Source organism: Equus asinus, chromosome 26 (assembly GCF_041296235.1).
Source record: "Equus asinus isolate D_3611 breed Donkey chromosome 26, EquAss-T2T_v2, whole genome shotgun sequence".
NCBI classification, from domain to species: domain Eukaryota; kingdom Metazoa; phylum Chordata; class Mammalia; order Perissodactyla; family Equidae; genus Equus; species Equus asinus.
Genome location: NC_091815.1, coordinates 39,265,584 through 39,279,806, shown reverse-complemented (window position 1 = coordinate 39,279,806; position 14,223 = coordinate 39,265,584). Strand labels below are relative to the sequence as shown.

The 14,223-nt window shown below is 56.9% G+C and overlaps 2 protein-coding genes across 7 annotated transcripts; both read right to left on the bottom strand.

The window, feature by feature from the left end:
- Positions 1-875: 875 nt before the first annotated feature.
- ZNF581 (zinc finger protein 581) lies at positions 876-3,026 on the bottom strand. 3 transcript variants are annotated; one of them, XM_070499168.1, is made up of 2 exons: positions 2,704-3,026; positions 876-1,939 (listed from the first exon to the last, which is right to left on the bottom strand). In XM_070499168.1, exon 2 carries the CDS (start codon positions 1,918-1,920, stop codon positions 1,324-1,326), a length of 597 nt encoding a protein of 198 aa, XP_070355269.1. In that variant the 5' UTR covers positions 1,921-1,939; positions 2,704-3,026; the 3' UTR covers positions 876-1,323. The 3 variants fall into 3 exon arrangements, with proteins under 3 accessions (XP_070355269.1, XP_070355268.1, XP_014712177.3); XM_070499167.1 differs by lacking the exon at positions 2,704-3,026 and adding an exon at positions 2,639-2,685; XM_014856691.3 differs by lacking the exon at positions 2,704-3,026 and adding an exon at positions 2,520-2,645.
- On the bottom strand, positions 3,017-5,289 carry ZNF580 (zinc finger protein 580). 4 transcript variants are annotated; one of them, XM_070499172.1, is made up of 2 exons: positions 5,070-5,289; positions 3,017-3,965 (listed from the first exon to the last, which is right to left on the bottom strand). In XM_070499172.1, the coding sequence occupies exon 2, from the start codon at positions 3,951-3,953 to the stop codon at positions 3,435-3,437; it is 519 nt and encodes a 172-aa protein (XP_070355273.1). In that variant the 5' UTR covers positions 3,954-3,965; positions 5,070-5,289; the 3' UTR covers positions 3,017-3,434. The 4 variants fall into 4 exon arrangements, with proteins under 4 accessions (XP_070355273.1, XP_070355272.1, XP_070355270.1 ...); XM_070499171.1 differs by lacking the exon at positions 5,070-5,289 and adding an exon at positions 4,680-4,996; XM_070499169.1 differs by lacking the exon at positions 5,070-5,289 and adding an exon at positions 4,737-4,869.
- Between the last annotated feature and the right edge of the window lie 8,934 nt (positions 5,290-14,223).

Genomic DNA, 14,223 nt, shown 5'->3' with positions numbered 1-14,223 from the left:
ATCGGTGTTTTCGAACTCCAAGTTCATGAGCAGAGAATTCAGTAGAGTGGTAGGATGGAACTGGCAGTTTAAAACAAAATCATATCAGTGACCTGCACATGGCAGAGGTAACTTTAAACTTTTGTTTCACATATACTTTGCCTTATCTGTATACTGGGTTGCCACATAAAATGTTTCTTACAATGGATCATCATTTAAAAAAAAGTTTAAGAGGAGCCAGCCCAGCGGCTGAGTGGTTAAGTTCGCGCACTCTGCTTTCGCGGCCCAGGGTTTCACCTGTTCGGATCCTGGGTGTAGACGTGGCACGGCTCATCAAGCCTCGCTGAGGCGGGGTCCCACATGCCACAACCAGAGGCACTCACAACTAGAACATACAACTATGTCCTGGGGAGCTTTGGGGAAAAGGAAAAAAAACGAGGGGGGGAGTTTAAGGGGCCAGCCTGATGGTGTAGCAGTTAAGTTCACACGTTCAGCTTCGGGGCAGGGTTCACCAGTTCAGATCCGGGTGCAGACCTACGCACTGCTTATCAAGCCATGCTATGGCAGGCATCCCACATATAAAGTAGAGGGAGATGGGCACAGATCTTAGGTCAGGGCCGGTCTTCCTCAGCAAAAAGAAAAGGATTGGTGGCAGATGTTAGCTCAGGGCTAATCTTCCAAAAAAAAAAAAAAGTCATAGAAAAAAACGTTTAAGAACACTCTGCCTAGACAACACAGGTCCTGGGGAACCAAGCTACAACTAACCCCAGTGCAGAAAGCCAACCTTCCCAATACCCAGCCAGGCAAGCCAGGGCAAGTCAGCCAGGCACTTGCTGAGTCTCCCTGCTAGGCAGGGGCAGGCCAAGCTGCTGTCCTCAAAAACAAACCTCTCACGCTCAAAGTGGAAAACGCATTTATTGGGTGTCCAGTCTCAGGCCCTGGCTGGGGGGCATGAGGCAGGTCTGGGGCCCGTTCCCCCACCATCAGCGGGGAGGCCTCAGGAAGATGGTGCCGATTCCTAAAGGCCCCAACCACGACTTTGAGGCGGGGGATTTCCACACAGCACTCTCCCCAGCCCCTCCAGTCAGGCCTCAGCCGCAGAATCGCGGAGGTCTCGAGGCCACTCTCAATGTGAGGGCTTGTTCCCATCTTATCTCCAAAACACGCAGCACCCGAAGATGACTCAGGGGCTCCTCCTTCAGGAGGCTGGGCCTCCACTCGACATGGCCTGGGTTTGTGTCCAGGGCCCGAAACCCAGCCTCCAGCGCTGGCTGGGCGTCTCAGGGAGACAGGAGTCCAGGCTCCCCCCACAATCCCACGGTGCATGGGGTACTGCAGCCCGGCTCACGGATGCTTCCATCGAGTGTGCTTCTGCAGCGTGTTCTGCTCCATAAACCGGCGCGGGCAGTGCGGGCACTGAAACGGGCGCTCCCCGGAGTGGACCCGGCTGTGCTGGGCCAGCTCGCCCGCCTCGCGGAAGCGGCGCGGGCAGAGCTGGCAGCCGTGGGGCCGCCCGCCACCGGCCCGGTGAATGGAGTGGTGCCGCGCCAGGTGGCTGGCCCGTTTGAACGCCTTCCCGCAGGTGTCACACTCGAAGGGTTTCACCTCCGAGTGGGTGATGCTGTGTCGCTGAAGGTAAGACATGTACTCAAAGACCCGGGAGCACACGGGGCAGCTGTAGCACTTTTTCTGAGCCGAAGCCCCGTTGGCCCCTGGCTCCCGGTGAGCCTCGTCTTCGTCCACCAGCACGGTGTAGGGAACGCCTTGGGTGTCAATGAGCAGGTAGTGGTTGGGCCTCGGAGGGGACGAAGTCTGGGGAGAGCCTGTGGAGGAGGAGGGTCCGGGTTCTGGGGACCGGCCCGTCCGAGGGGGAGGGGCCTCCATGGCCTCGGCGGAGAGAAGCGCCAGGGGGTGGGGGCAGGGGGACGGCAGCACCAGCATCCGGAGGGGTGGCTGAGGCCTGGTGGATGGGAGAGAGGACGAGGTTACCCAGAGAAGGGAAGCTCAGCCCCACGGCTCCATCCTTTCCCTCTATGTAGGCTGCCCGGAATTTGTGCATGCCCCGCCCTCCACCTGTTCTCCAGTCCTTCCTCCCTGTACTCTGGGACCCTCTGTAAGGTTCCTAGGGTCTCCCTCCGTGAAACCCCTGTCCTCGCCTCTGTTCCACCACCCCTGTAGGCACAGGATCTCTCTACCCCTCTAGGCACGGCCAGGACCTCCTCTCTGTTCTCCCTCTGTGCTCTCCTGAGGTCACTGGGTGCCCCTCTACCTGGCCACCCCATAGGGCGTCTCTAGGCCCCGCCCAGTAGACCTCCAGGTCCCTGTCTCCCTTCTCTACGCCCTGATCCGGGTCTGGGTATCGGCCCATCCTACATACACCACCCAGAAGCCTCTTCTACGCCCTCGATATAGGCGCAGGCCTTCTCAAGCGGGCTGCCACGTTGGGACCCCCAGGCCCTCCCCTGCCCCCAGCCACCTCCCCGAACTCCTCGGGGCCCCTCCCCGCCCGGCTGCCTCCGGCTTCTCTAGTCCACGCCCACCCGCCCCCCAGCGCTCCCTGGGTCTCGGCGCTCTCCGAGGGGCCACCCCCGGCGCCTGCGCCTTTCCCTGCGACTTCTCGCCGGAGCCCCGCGCGGCGCCCCCGTCGGCCCGCAGGTACCCGCTCCGGCCCCGCCCCTCTCCGCGGCCCGCGCCCGACTCCCGCCTGCCTCCCGGCCCCCGTACCCGGTGCAGCAGCCTCTCGGGTCCGGGCGACTCCGGAACAGCCCCAGGCTACCCCCGAGATTGCAGGTGCCGACGGGACGGGGCCGTCTGGGTGTCCCCCAGGAGCTGGCGGCGCCGGTAGGGGAGAGAGGACCGGGGGACAGAGAGGAGGGTCCCGGGGAGGGTGGTGGAGGCGGGGCGCCTGGGCCCTCGGGAAACGGCGCCGGCCAGAAACAGGCTCCGAGAAGAAGGTTCCCAGGCGCTTATGGTCCGGTCTCCACCCCCCCAGCCCCGCTGCTACCCCAAGCCCCGCACACAAATAACAGCCCTAAAATGGAGTGTGGAATGTTTATTGAGTAAAGAGTGAGGGTAGTGGATGGAAGGGGGCAGATACAGAAATGAACCAGACCGTGCCAATGCTCTTGTCAAATCTACCGCGCAGACAACCGTTCACCACTGCCGAGCAGAAAACCAAGGCTCAGAAAGGTTATGTCACTTGCAAAGGCTCACACAGCACAGCTGGACCGGGAACCCAGTTCCGACTGGCTCCCAGGCCCAGGGAAGGGCAACGACTCGGTCTACATCACACAGCTAGGGAGAGAGGGAAGGAAAGAAGGAAGGAATGTCTCTCCCTTTGGATAGATGGGGAAACTGAGACCCAGGGTAAGACAGTACCCTCAGCAGAGGCAGGGAGGTGTGTGGGAGTGGCGTGGCGGCCCGCACAGGGCGGCGCAGCTCGGCGGGTGGGGGACTCAGTGGAGGCGCACGTGCTGCGCCAGCTCCGCGGCGTCCTGGAAGCGGCGGGGGCAGAGCGGGCAGGTGTGCGGCGGGCCGGCGCGCGCGCGGTGCGTGGCGCGGTGCCGCGACAGGTGGCTGGAGCGCTTGAAGGCCTTGCCGCAGGCGCCACACGTGAAGGGCTTGAGGTCCGAGTGCGACACGCGGTGGCTCTGCAGCCGCAGAGGGCTGGCAAAGACACGGGCGCACTCCGGGCAGCTGTAGCCCTTGCGAGGGCTGGGGTCTCCCGGGGGTGCCTCGCGCTGCGGCGGGCCCCGGGGCTCCTCCTCCAGCTGCACCGTGTATGTGTAGGGCACCCCGTTGGCGTCGATGAGCAGGTGGCGGCCCAGCCGCGGGGGCCGGGGCCCCGCCGCTGAGGAAGGAGTAGAGGAAGGGCCTTCCGTCTTGGGGAAAGGGGGAGTCTTGGGGGGCGGTGGGTCCATGGCCTCCGGAGAGGAAGACCGAGGGTGGGGTGGCCGCGGCGGCAGCAGCAGCATCTGGAGCGGCAGCTGGGAGCGGCGGAGGGAAGAGAAGTTAAAATCGCCCCTTCCTGGGGAAAGTGTCCCCGTTCTCACTGCTTGTTACCTGCTCTGTACCACTGACCTACGTCCCCTACAAAAAGAAACTGGGTCCAGGGCAGATCGCTGTGGCTCCACCCGGATGCTTCGGGGCTGCCTCCAACTGACCTCAGCTTATCCCAGCCCTAACCTGCCGTTCCTGCTGGGTCCCCCTCTCAGCCGCCAGGTCAGACCGGAGGACGTCACCCCGCCACTCCCTACCCCAGCCCCCAACAGCCAATCAATCTCCAAGTTTATTTCTCTTCTTTACATCTTCACGGCCTCTCGTTTCACACCCGGGCCCTTTGGGTCGCTTCCTCTCAGCCCCGGCTCAGGTGGCATCCTCTCCCCGCAGGACCACCGCAGCAGCCTCCGTCTCTGGCCCCCACGCCCTCCTAGCTCTCCATCCCCACTAGGCGCCCTGAGGGCCTCCCCATCGCTAGTTACATCCGTGGCCTCTCTTCGTTTCCTCTCTAGGTACATCCCCAGAGCCCCACTAACCCAATTCCCCACTTTCGCTCGGGGCTCCTCCATCCAGTTCCTACGCTCAGCACCCTCGGGTCTCGACATCCTGGCCCCACTACCTAACCCATCGTCTCGGTTTCACGTCTACATGTCTAAGGCTCCTCCACTGCCTGCCTTCTGGGTACCCCGCGGCCCCCAAACCTTGCTCCTGCTACTGTCCCCCGAGGGTCCCTGCGTATAAGCGGCTGACGTCTTTACTTTTTCTGTCTGCAGCCCTCAGGGGCCTCCTCGCACTCCCGGTTACATACGCCAGGGCCTCTGGAGCCCTTCTCTCTCCTTTCTTTCTGTGTGCATCTGGCATCTTTCTCTCTCCATCCCTCCCCCGCCATTCCCAGCACGGCCTCTCTGTCCCGCTTCCTCCTGTAACCCCAGGGCCCCCCCGCCCCCCACTTCTGTAAGGCGCGCGGGCATCTCGGTCTCCCCGCCGGTCCGGGCGCCCCCCGGCTCCTTCCCCGCCCGCCCCTCCCCCAGCCCTGCCCGGCCTCGCGCCGTCCTGGAGGCAGGCTCCTCCCTCCATCCCGGCCCCCGTACCCGGTGCAGCGGCCTCTCGGGTCCGGAGGAGCGGGCCGAGGTCCCGGGCGGCCCGGGCTTCCCCTCGCGAGCGCCGGCGGCGGCGGGACCGAGACTGGCGGGAGCTCCGGGCCGGCGGCGCCGGGGACGCGGGCGCGGGGGGCGCGGGCGCGGGGGCGCGAGGGGCGGCGGCGTCCCTGGGAAAAGACGCCGGCCGGAAACGCGGGCGCCGCAGCAAGAGTTCCGCCGACCCCCCCCCCCCCCCCCACCCCGAGCCGGCCGACCCCACCGCCCGCCTTTACGAGCGCCCCGCGGGGAGGGGTTGGGGGGCGAGAGCGTGGGAACCACTGAGGCAGGCCGTCGCTGTCGCCTGCTCTCCTCGCACCCCCGACAGGACAGATCGGTCGCTGTGACGGGTCGATTGATAATAAACTGAGGCTAGGCGAGGCTAAGTCTTTGCCCGAAGTCGCACAGGGAAAGGGCTCAGCCGAGTTGGTCCTGTTCCCACCGGGCCGTCCCGCTGGCATCCCCCTGCCCGGCAAGGCAGAGAGCTGGGGAGGGACCGTTCTGTAGGCGGGGCAAAGGGAGAAACCGAAGTCCAGTGACCAGCCATTGGCTCTGATGTGGTACAGCCATGATCTCCTGCCCAGCAAATGGGCAAACTGAGGCTGAGAGAAGGCCAGACGTTGCCAGATACGGAGATGGAGAAGGGTGGCATTTCCCACCGCGCAGATGGGGAAGTCGAGGCCCAAGGAGCAGGCGCGGCCCTGTCTTGATGACACCCGGAACAGAGCGCGGAGAGACGAACGCTCCCGCGGCGCAGAGGGGGAAACCGAGGCCCGGCGGCAGCGCCCCAGTGCAGGGCGTGGACCCAGAGAGGCAGGGAAGCGCAGGCCGGGTCTGCAAGCTGGCGCGGGCAGAGCGGGCAGGCGTGCGGGAGCCGTGCGCCCGAGTGCGCCAGGTGGCGCGAGCCCTTGAAGGCGCGGCCGCAGGCGACGCACCCGAAGGGCTGGAGCGTTGAGAGCCACCCGCTGTGGCGCTGCCGCTGCCCGCGGAGCCGCACTCGGGGCGCCCAGAGCACGTCCTCTGGCCGCGCTGGGAACTTGCAGGCACGCCGCGCGTGGCCGTGAGCAGGCGGTGCGCGCTGCAGACCGCCGGCGGCCGGCCTCTGGGCAGGGCGGGAGGGACTGCTGCGTCTCTGGGAGGGTGGCCTGGGAGAGCAGAGGGGAGAGGAGAGGCGTTACGGTCGTGCCCAGCCCCAGGATCCCGGGCTGGCCAGAGCTGCGTTCTAGAAAGCTGTCGAGGGGCTGGCCCCGTGGCCGAGTGGTTACGTTCGCGCGCTCCGCTGCAGGCGGCCCAGTGTTTCGTCGGTTCGAATCCTGGGCGCGGGCATGGCACTGCTCGTCAGACCACGCTGAGGCAGCGTCCCACATGCCACAACTAGAGGAACCCACAACTAAGAATACACAACTATGTACCGGGGGGCTTTGGGGAGAAAAAGGAAAAAATAAAAAAAAAAAAAAAGAAAGCTGTCGAACTTTCTGCAATGAGGGAGATGTTCTATGATCTGCTCGCTGTCCAGCGAGACAGCCACTAGCCACGTGGGGCTCTTGCGCACTTGAAATGTGGCTGGTGCGGCCGAGGACCTGAATTGTGTGTGTATGCGAAACGAAGATTGGCCCTGAGCTAACATCTGTGCCAATCTTCCTCTATTTTATGTCGGAGGCCACCACCGCGTCGCTTGAGATGGGTGGTATGTCCTCACCTGGGATCTGAATCTGCAAACCCTCGTCGCCTAAGCAGAGCGCACAAAGTTAACCACTACGCCACCAGCCGGCCCCTGAAGACCTGAATTTTAAATGTTATTTAATTTCTCTTAATTTAAGTCTAAATAGCCACACGTAGCTAGTAGCTACACACCACACAGGACAGCTCCTAAAGCACCCTGACCCAGCTGCAAACTGGAGGTTCACCGGCTGGAAAGGGCTCACAATTATATTAGGTTTGGACCACAAGATATTTTTTAATGTTTTACTGGGCAATATTTTAAAAGCCAAAAAATGTACACACACAAATTCCTCAGCACACTTGGGCAAAAAAATCTCTAGATGTGGCAACAATAAGCTCGAACTGAGAAAACATTCTCCAGAAAGCCTTCAAGAAACCCCAAGTGACCAGACAATTGTGGTATTATGCTAAAATTAAAGATCCTCTAGAATTGTGCCATCAAACAGCAGCCACTGGCCATATGTGGCTCTTGAGCAATTGACATGTGTCCGGTCTGAATTGAGATGTGTCGTAAATGCAAGACACCCGATTCCGAAGACTTAGAATGACAAGAGAAGAGTGTAAACTATCTCATGAATGATTTTTATATTGATATTTTGAAATGATAATACTTTGGGTATACTAGGTTAAGTAAAGTGTGTTATTAAAATTAATTTCACCAGTTACTTTTCACTTTTTTTAGTGTGGCTCAGGTTCTAATGCCTCTGGACAGTGTTGTCCCAGAGTTCTTCCTCTCATAATTGCATGGTCGGGGGTGAGGGGCACACATTAGGGAGCAGAGACTGGGGAACTGAGAGGGTATGCCTAGTTTAAAGAGGCAACTACCCATTCTGTCTACACCATGGTTTCTCAACTTTGGCACTACTGACACTGGGGGGCCAGATCATTCTTTGTTGTGGGGAGCCATCCTGTGCATCATAGGATGTTGACCAGCATCACTGGCCTCTACCCTCCGGATGCCAGTAGCAACCTCCCTCATCCTTTCTCCCCATTGTGACAACAGACATTGCCAGATGTCCCCCAGGGGACAACACTGATCCTGGTCGACACAGCCAGCTACCCAATATGAGTCTCCTGCCCAGATCCATTTCTTGAGTTTCAGACCCAAATAGTAACTGGCTGCATCCATGACAGCCACACCCACGCCACCCCATGTGCATCCCTAGAAATAATGACCACAATGACCAACATTTATTGAGCACTTACTATGGTGCCAGCCATTGCTAAATGCACCTCGTCCTCAGAGCAGACCTATGAGTCAGAGGCCATGAGGACCCCTATTTTATAGATGAGGAGACCGAAACTGGGAGAGATCATGTGACTCACCGGGGGTTGCACATCCACAGGTGGGAGAGCCAGGACAGCACCTGTTTCTGCCTGACCCCTGTGCTCGCAACCACGGTCTGCAAGCACCTCACACTTCAGCCCACTGCCACCACCCCAGTGCAAAACACGGTTTGCCCCCGGCTTACAGTGACAGCCTCCCACCACCCCCTGCCTCCTCCAGTAACTTCTCTCTATGCCAATATTGCAGCAACATATTTTGTAAACGCACAGAATCCTGTCATTCCCTGTCATCCTTAAAACCCTCCTCGCTGCACTTAGAATAAAACCCAGAAGCCCTTCAGCCTGTGTGGACTGGTCCCAGCTGCCGGCCCTCCCTGGCCCCCATCACCACAGGGCTGCCCTGCCAAACTCTCCCATCTCCAGGGCCTTTGTGCTTGCTGTCCCCTCTCTGGAATGTTCCTTTCAACCCCTCACAAGGGCGGATGCTTTCTGGCCATTCAGGTCTCAGCTCAAATACTTCTTCCTCACTGAAGCTTTGCGGATTGCATGAGAGGTGGAGTAGGTGGCACCCTGCTGTGCCGCCTCAGTCTGTTTCTTTCTTTCGCATCCCATTTGGCAGTCCATGATGGTCTTGCTCATTTAGTGATTTGCACTTTTACTGCCTTTCTTGCTCTCCACGAAGGCAGGGAGCTCTGTCCTGGTCAACACTCTATCCTCAGAATCTAGCAAAGGTCTTGGGAGAGGGTAGGGACTCAATTCAATATTGGTTGAATGAATGAAGGAATTCAATCATCCTGTCCAAAAATGAAGCATTATCTCCTCCTCTCCCCAAAAAAGACCCAGCTTCTCTCCTGGGACATGATGATGATGAAGCCCCACACCCGCATAAGTGCAGGACCTCGAATGTCCTCATTTCCTCCCCCCTCCTCACTCCTCAAAGCTTGACAGGCACCGAGTTCTGTCCCTCCGTCATCCTGAAACCTTCTCAGAGCCATATGCTCTCCTCCGTTCCCCAAGCCCCAGCTGTGGCCCCTTCCTCTGCACCCGGGCCCCTGGACCAGCCTGCTCCGGTAGCCTGGCCTCCAGCTCCCCTCACACACTGGCCCGGCAGAGACTCTCCTCACAGCTGTGTCACGTGCAACCTCTGCACCATTCAAACCCTTGTCATGGCCCCATCACCCTCAGGACCCAAGTCCCCAGGTTCCTTTGCCTGGGATTTGAGGCCGTCGTGAGGTGGCCCCTTCACCTCACCTCCCACTCCTGTGCTCCAACCACACACGGCATCTCGCAGCCCCCTGACCAGACCCTGACCTGGAGCGGCTCTGGGTGCAGAGGCTCACGTTTTCCTCCACCTGGAGCCCTTCCCCCGGCCTCTGCTGGCGGCCTCCTCCTCGGCCTTCTGGAACCCTGTGCGTCCTCACCTCCCAAGCTGCCTGGGTGTCTCCGACATGCCACCTCACCAGGCCACCAGCTCCAGGAGGATCCTTCTAACACCTGCCCCGTGTAGGATCCTCGCACGGCTCCGCCTGCGGTTAAAACCCGAGCCGGGCGCTCCAGGCCTCTCGCCGTCCGCCCCAGCCGCCGTCCCACGCTCCCACCCGCACTGACCCGCCCGCCGCGGGGACCCGTCCCTGCGTCTCCGTCCGCACTTACGGTGTGGGACACTGCGCCCCTGCTCGTGCCGCCCGGGACCCCGCCCCAGCCTCCGCCGCTAGCAGACAAACGTCTCGGCCCTCAGCGATCTCTCTCTCTCCAGCTTCATCTACGACCAACTACTGCGTCCCCCAAACTTCGGTTTATACGCCCTGTTCGTATCCAGGGCCGCGCTGAATCCTCTCAGCAATCTAGCGAGGCGGGCACTCCCCGCCGTCCCTCCAAGGCCCACGGAGGCCTCCCGGTTTCCGCCCCTTCTGTGCTCCGCGGGTCCTCCCCAATCGTCCCCCCAGAGGCTCAGCCGGCTCCGGCCTTTCCCGCGCCCCCCGGACGCCCGACCGAGCATCGCCCCAAACGCTCCAGGGGCCCTCCTTCTCAGCGCTCCGTCCTCGCGCTCCAGGACCCTACGCCCAGCAGGGCCCCTTCTGCCCGAGCGGAATGAGGAGCGGCCGCCCAGGAGGCTGTTCCCGGACGCGGGAGGCGGTGGGACTTAACCACCTGGGCGCCCCGAAGGGACCACCCGGCTCCGACCAGCAAGGGGGGGAGGCGGTGTTCGCGTGAAAGCCTTCCGGCTGGAAACACACACCCTCGAAGGAAAGGTTCCCACAGCCTTGTGTCCCTCCGACCTGAATCCCAGTCATTCATTCAACAAATATTTAAGTGTCTCCTGTATGCTAATTTCCGGGGACAAAAGCGTGAGCGAACCAGACCCAAGCAGTCCCTGCCTTCATCCGTCTTAGAGGCGACAAATCTTGTCTTCATTGGACACTTGCTGCAACAAGGAACTCTCCCAGGCCTCGTGGGGGCGACAAAGACCAAAATATTGAAACGTCTCACCCACCTCGGCCCCTGGGAGAAGCAAGAGACCGAAATTCAAAGTCTGGCAGGGATGCATGTAGGGTCACTAAAGAGCCTTATGTAGGCCGAAACTAGAATTTCCAAGATTATTCGGCCAAATAATCTTTAGTGTCTCAAATTCAGCCCCAGTGTTTCGCAGACAGGGAAACTGAGGCCCAGAGAGGTTCAGTGAAATGTTTATGGTCCCACAGCGAGTGTATGGCAGACCCAGAATTACAACCCAAAGTTGGGGAAGTCTTCACACTTTCTCATCCCAAGATCTTCGTTTTAGGGACATTGTTCTGTGGCCCCAGAGGGCTGCAAGGGGCCTGGAAGAAAATTTAGGTGGAGAATGATAGACAGCTTCCTTAAGGAAAGAGTTGCCTGAGTGTGAAACAGAGGCCTCAGAAGCGGTCGATCTTCCAGCCCTCAAGCGAGCTGTCTAGGGCTGATCAACCGCGTGCCGGCTGTGGGTGCCCGCAAGGAGAGACAAGGAGAAACCAGAAGGTGGGGACTCTGAGTTCCCAACCACGTGGAGCCCCGTGAATTCATGAAGAGCCGCCTTATTGCCTCGGTGCCCAGTGTCTCGAAGGATTAGGCGTTCCATCAGGACTTCGTGGCAAACATCAGATTTTGATGAGGCAGCTTAGAAATGATTGGATCCAGATTCTGGTCTCAAAACAATCAGACCTCAAACCTCTCCAGGCGAATCTGAGAAGCACTGTGACATCAGTTTCCCCATCTGTCATGTAGAGGCCACCATGCTTCCCCTCCCCATTTTATTTCTATATATTGACATGAAAGTTACATAAAGTACAGAATTCCTAGGCTACAAATGAATTTTTACATTTGTACATCGCCATATAACCAGCATTCCAGAAGGATCCTTCATATTTCCCATTCATCATTAACCCCCACCAAAAGTAACCACTATTCTGATTTCCATTCCCAAAGGTTACCTTGGCTTGTTTTTAAACCTCATGTAAACATCATTGTATTGTGGGTACTCTTTTGAGTCTGACTTCTTTCGCTCAACATTATGTCTATGAGCTCACACATGCTATTGTATATCAGTAGTTTTTCTCCCATTGTTGTGCAGATTCTATTGTATCACTATTCTACCATTTCCTTCTCTTTTTTTAACTGTTGATGGACACTTGTTTGGAGGTTTGATGTATTAGATTAAAACTACTAGGAATATTCTTGCACATGCCCTTGGGTGGACATAAGCACTCATTTCTCCTGGATATATACCTGGGAATGGAAGTGCTGGGTCCTAGAGTAGACATCTGCTTAGCTTTAGCAGGTATTAACAATTGTCTAAGTGTCTGTACCAGTTTACATTCCTGTCAGCAGTGTGTGTGTGTTCCAGTTGCTCCACACCCTCCTCAACACTTCATGTTGAAAGTCCTTTTATTTTTGGCCATTCTAGTGGGACGGTGGTGTCTCATTGCATGCCTCCCTCATGCCTAATGATGTGGAACCCTTTCCTGTGTTTATTGACCACTTTAATATCTTCTTTTGTGAAATATCTATTGAAATATTTCCCCCATTTATAAGTTAAAGATCTTTCATTCTCAATAGCCAGGTAGGAGGCTGGGAGGGCTGGGGAAAATGAGGTCTGGGAAAGCTAAACAACTTGCTCATGTTACACAGCTGTCCTAGTCCATTTGGGCAGCTATAACAGAACACCACGGACTGGGTAGCTTACAAACAACATACATTTATTTCTCACAGTACTGGAGGCTGGAGAGTACAAGATCAAGGAGCTGGCAGATTCAGTGTCTGCTGAGGGCCTGCTTCCTGGTTCATACATGGCCATCTTTTCACTATAACCTCATACAGCAGAAGGAGTGAGGGAGCTCTGTGGGGTCTCTTTTATAAGGGCACTAATCCCATTCGTGAGGGCTCCACCTACATGAAGTAATTACTTCCCAAAGTCCCCACCTGTTAATATTATCACATTGGGGACTAGGTTTCAACATATGAAATTTGAGGGGACACAAACATTCAATCTGTGGAAACAGTAAAGAGGGGAAAGATACACAATCTCCATCTTAGCACCTGAGTTTCTGATAGTGAATAGAGTCAGAAACTGCCCCACCTAAGGGTTCTGCCTAATGCACTTACCAAGAACCTGGGAAGCAGACATGATAGAAAGGGCGAGAAAAGGAAGCTGGGTGGATGAGGTGGGTGCTTCCAGAGGTCATATGTTGAGGGCCTGGAATCCAAGTGGGGGTCCAAGCTGCAGAACGTGAAGGAAAAAGCTGTTTGGCGAACCCAAAGACAATAGAATTTGATGAGGATGTGGGAAAATTGGAACCTTCATACACTGCTGGTGGGAAGGCAAAATGGTGCATTTTCTCAAAAAGTTCAACATAAAGTTAAAAGTTACCATATCACCTAGCCATTCCACTGCTACATATGTATCCAACAAAACTGAAAACATGTGTTCACACAAAAACTTAGGCATGAATGCTCAGAGCAGCATTATTCATAATAGCCAAAAAGTGGAAATGACCCAAATGGCCATCAATATTTAATACATGGATAAATCATATGTGGTATATGCATTCCATGGAATACTATTCAGCCAGGACTGAAAAAGCCTGCAGAACTACTCGTCTTTCAGAGTGACTAAGCATAACGTACGCAGCCAGGGCAGCATAAAGTGACTAAGCATAATGTGCACAGCATAATGTGCACAGCATAATGTGCTGGCTGGACACATCAACAGGTACCAGACTGAGGAACTTGGACCTTGTGCTGCAGGTGTCTTGGGAGAGTTTTGAGCTAGGCAGGACACTATTATGTGAGGGCTTTAGAAGGATTCCTCTGAAACTAGTGCCTGAAGGCAGCAAAGGAGAAAAGCAGGGGTGTGCATCTCTCAGCCTGGGAGCTGGAAGTGGGCAGGAGTTAGAGGTTGCATTCTAGAGGAAATCAGTCCTGAAAAAATGGCCAGCTTCCACAGCAAAGGTTACTCTGAGCAGCTGGAACAGCAGAAGACCCAGCACCCGGAGTCCCAAACTGCGAGGACTTTAACGAGGGTATGACATGTTGTGTTTGGCTGGAGCACAAAATGGTCCAAAATGAGGCCGGAGAGCTTGGTGGGCACTGAATCAGGCAGGGCTTCGAATGGCAGCCCCGGAGTTGAGATTTTTGTCTTGAGTCAAGACAGAGGCGGGGAAGGGTTTTAAGCTGGATGAGATCAGATCTGAGTTTTAGAAAGATCTGTCTGCGCATGTTAGCTGGATAGAGAGTGGAAGCTGAGAGACTAGGGAGGCTGGTGCTGCAATCCAGATGAGGAAGAGTGAGATCTGAGCCAGGGAAGGGGTGGTGGAGATTCAGGGACCTCCAGAGCGATTACATGGCAACCCTAAAGTCCTTTTTTTTTTTTTTTTTTTAATGCCTGATTGCCTGAGTTTAAGGCCCTAAAGAATTTCAGAGCTACAGAAAGGAGTTCAACATGCGAAATAATAATAGCATTAGCTCCCAAGTATTACATACTGTCCGTGCAAAGCCATGAGGATGCTCGGTACTTTCATACATGGTTTTATTTAATTACCCTGAGAGGTAACAGATAATCATTCCTGTTTTACAAGAGAGAAAA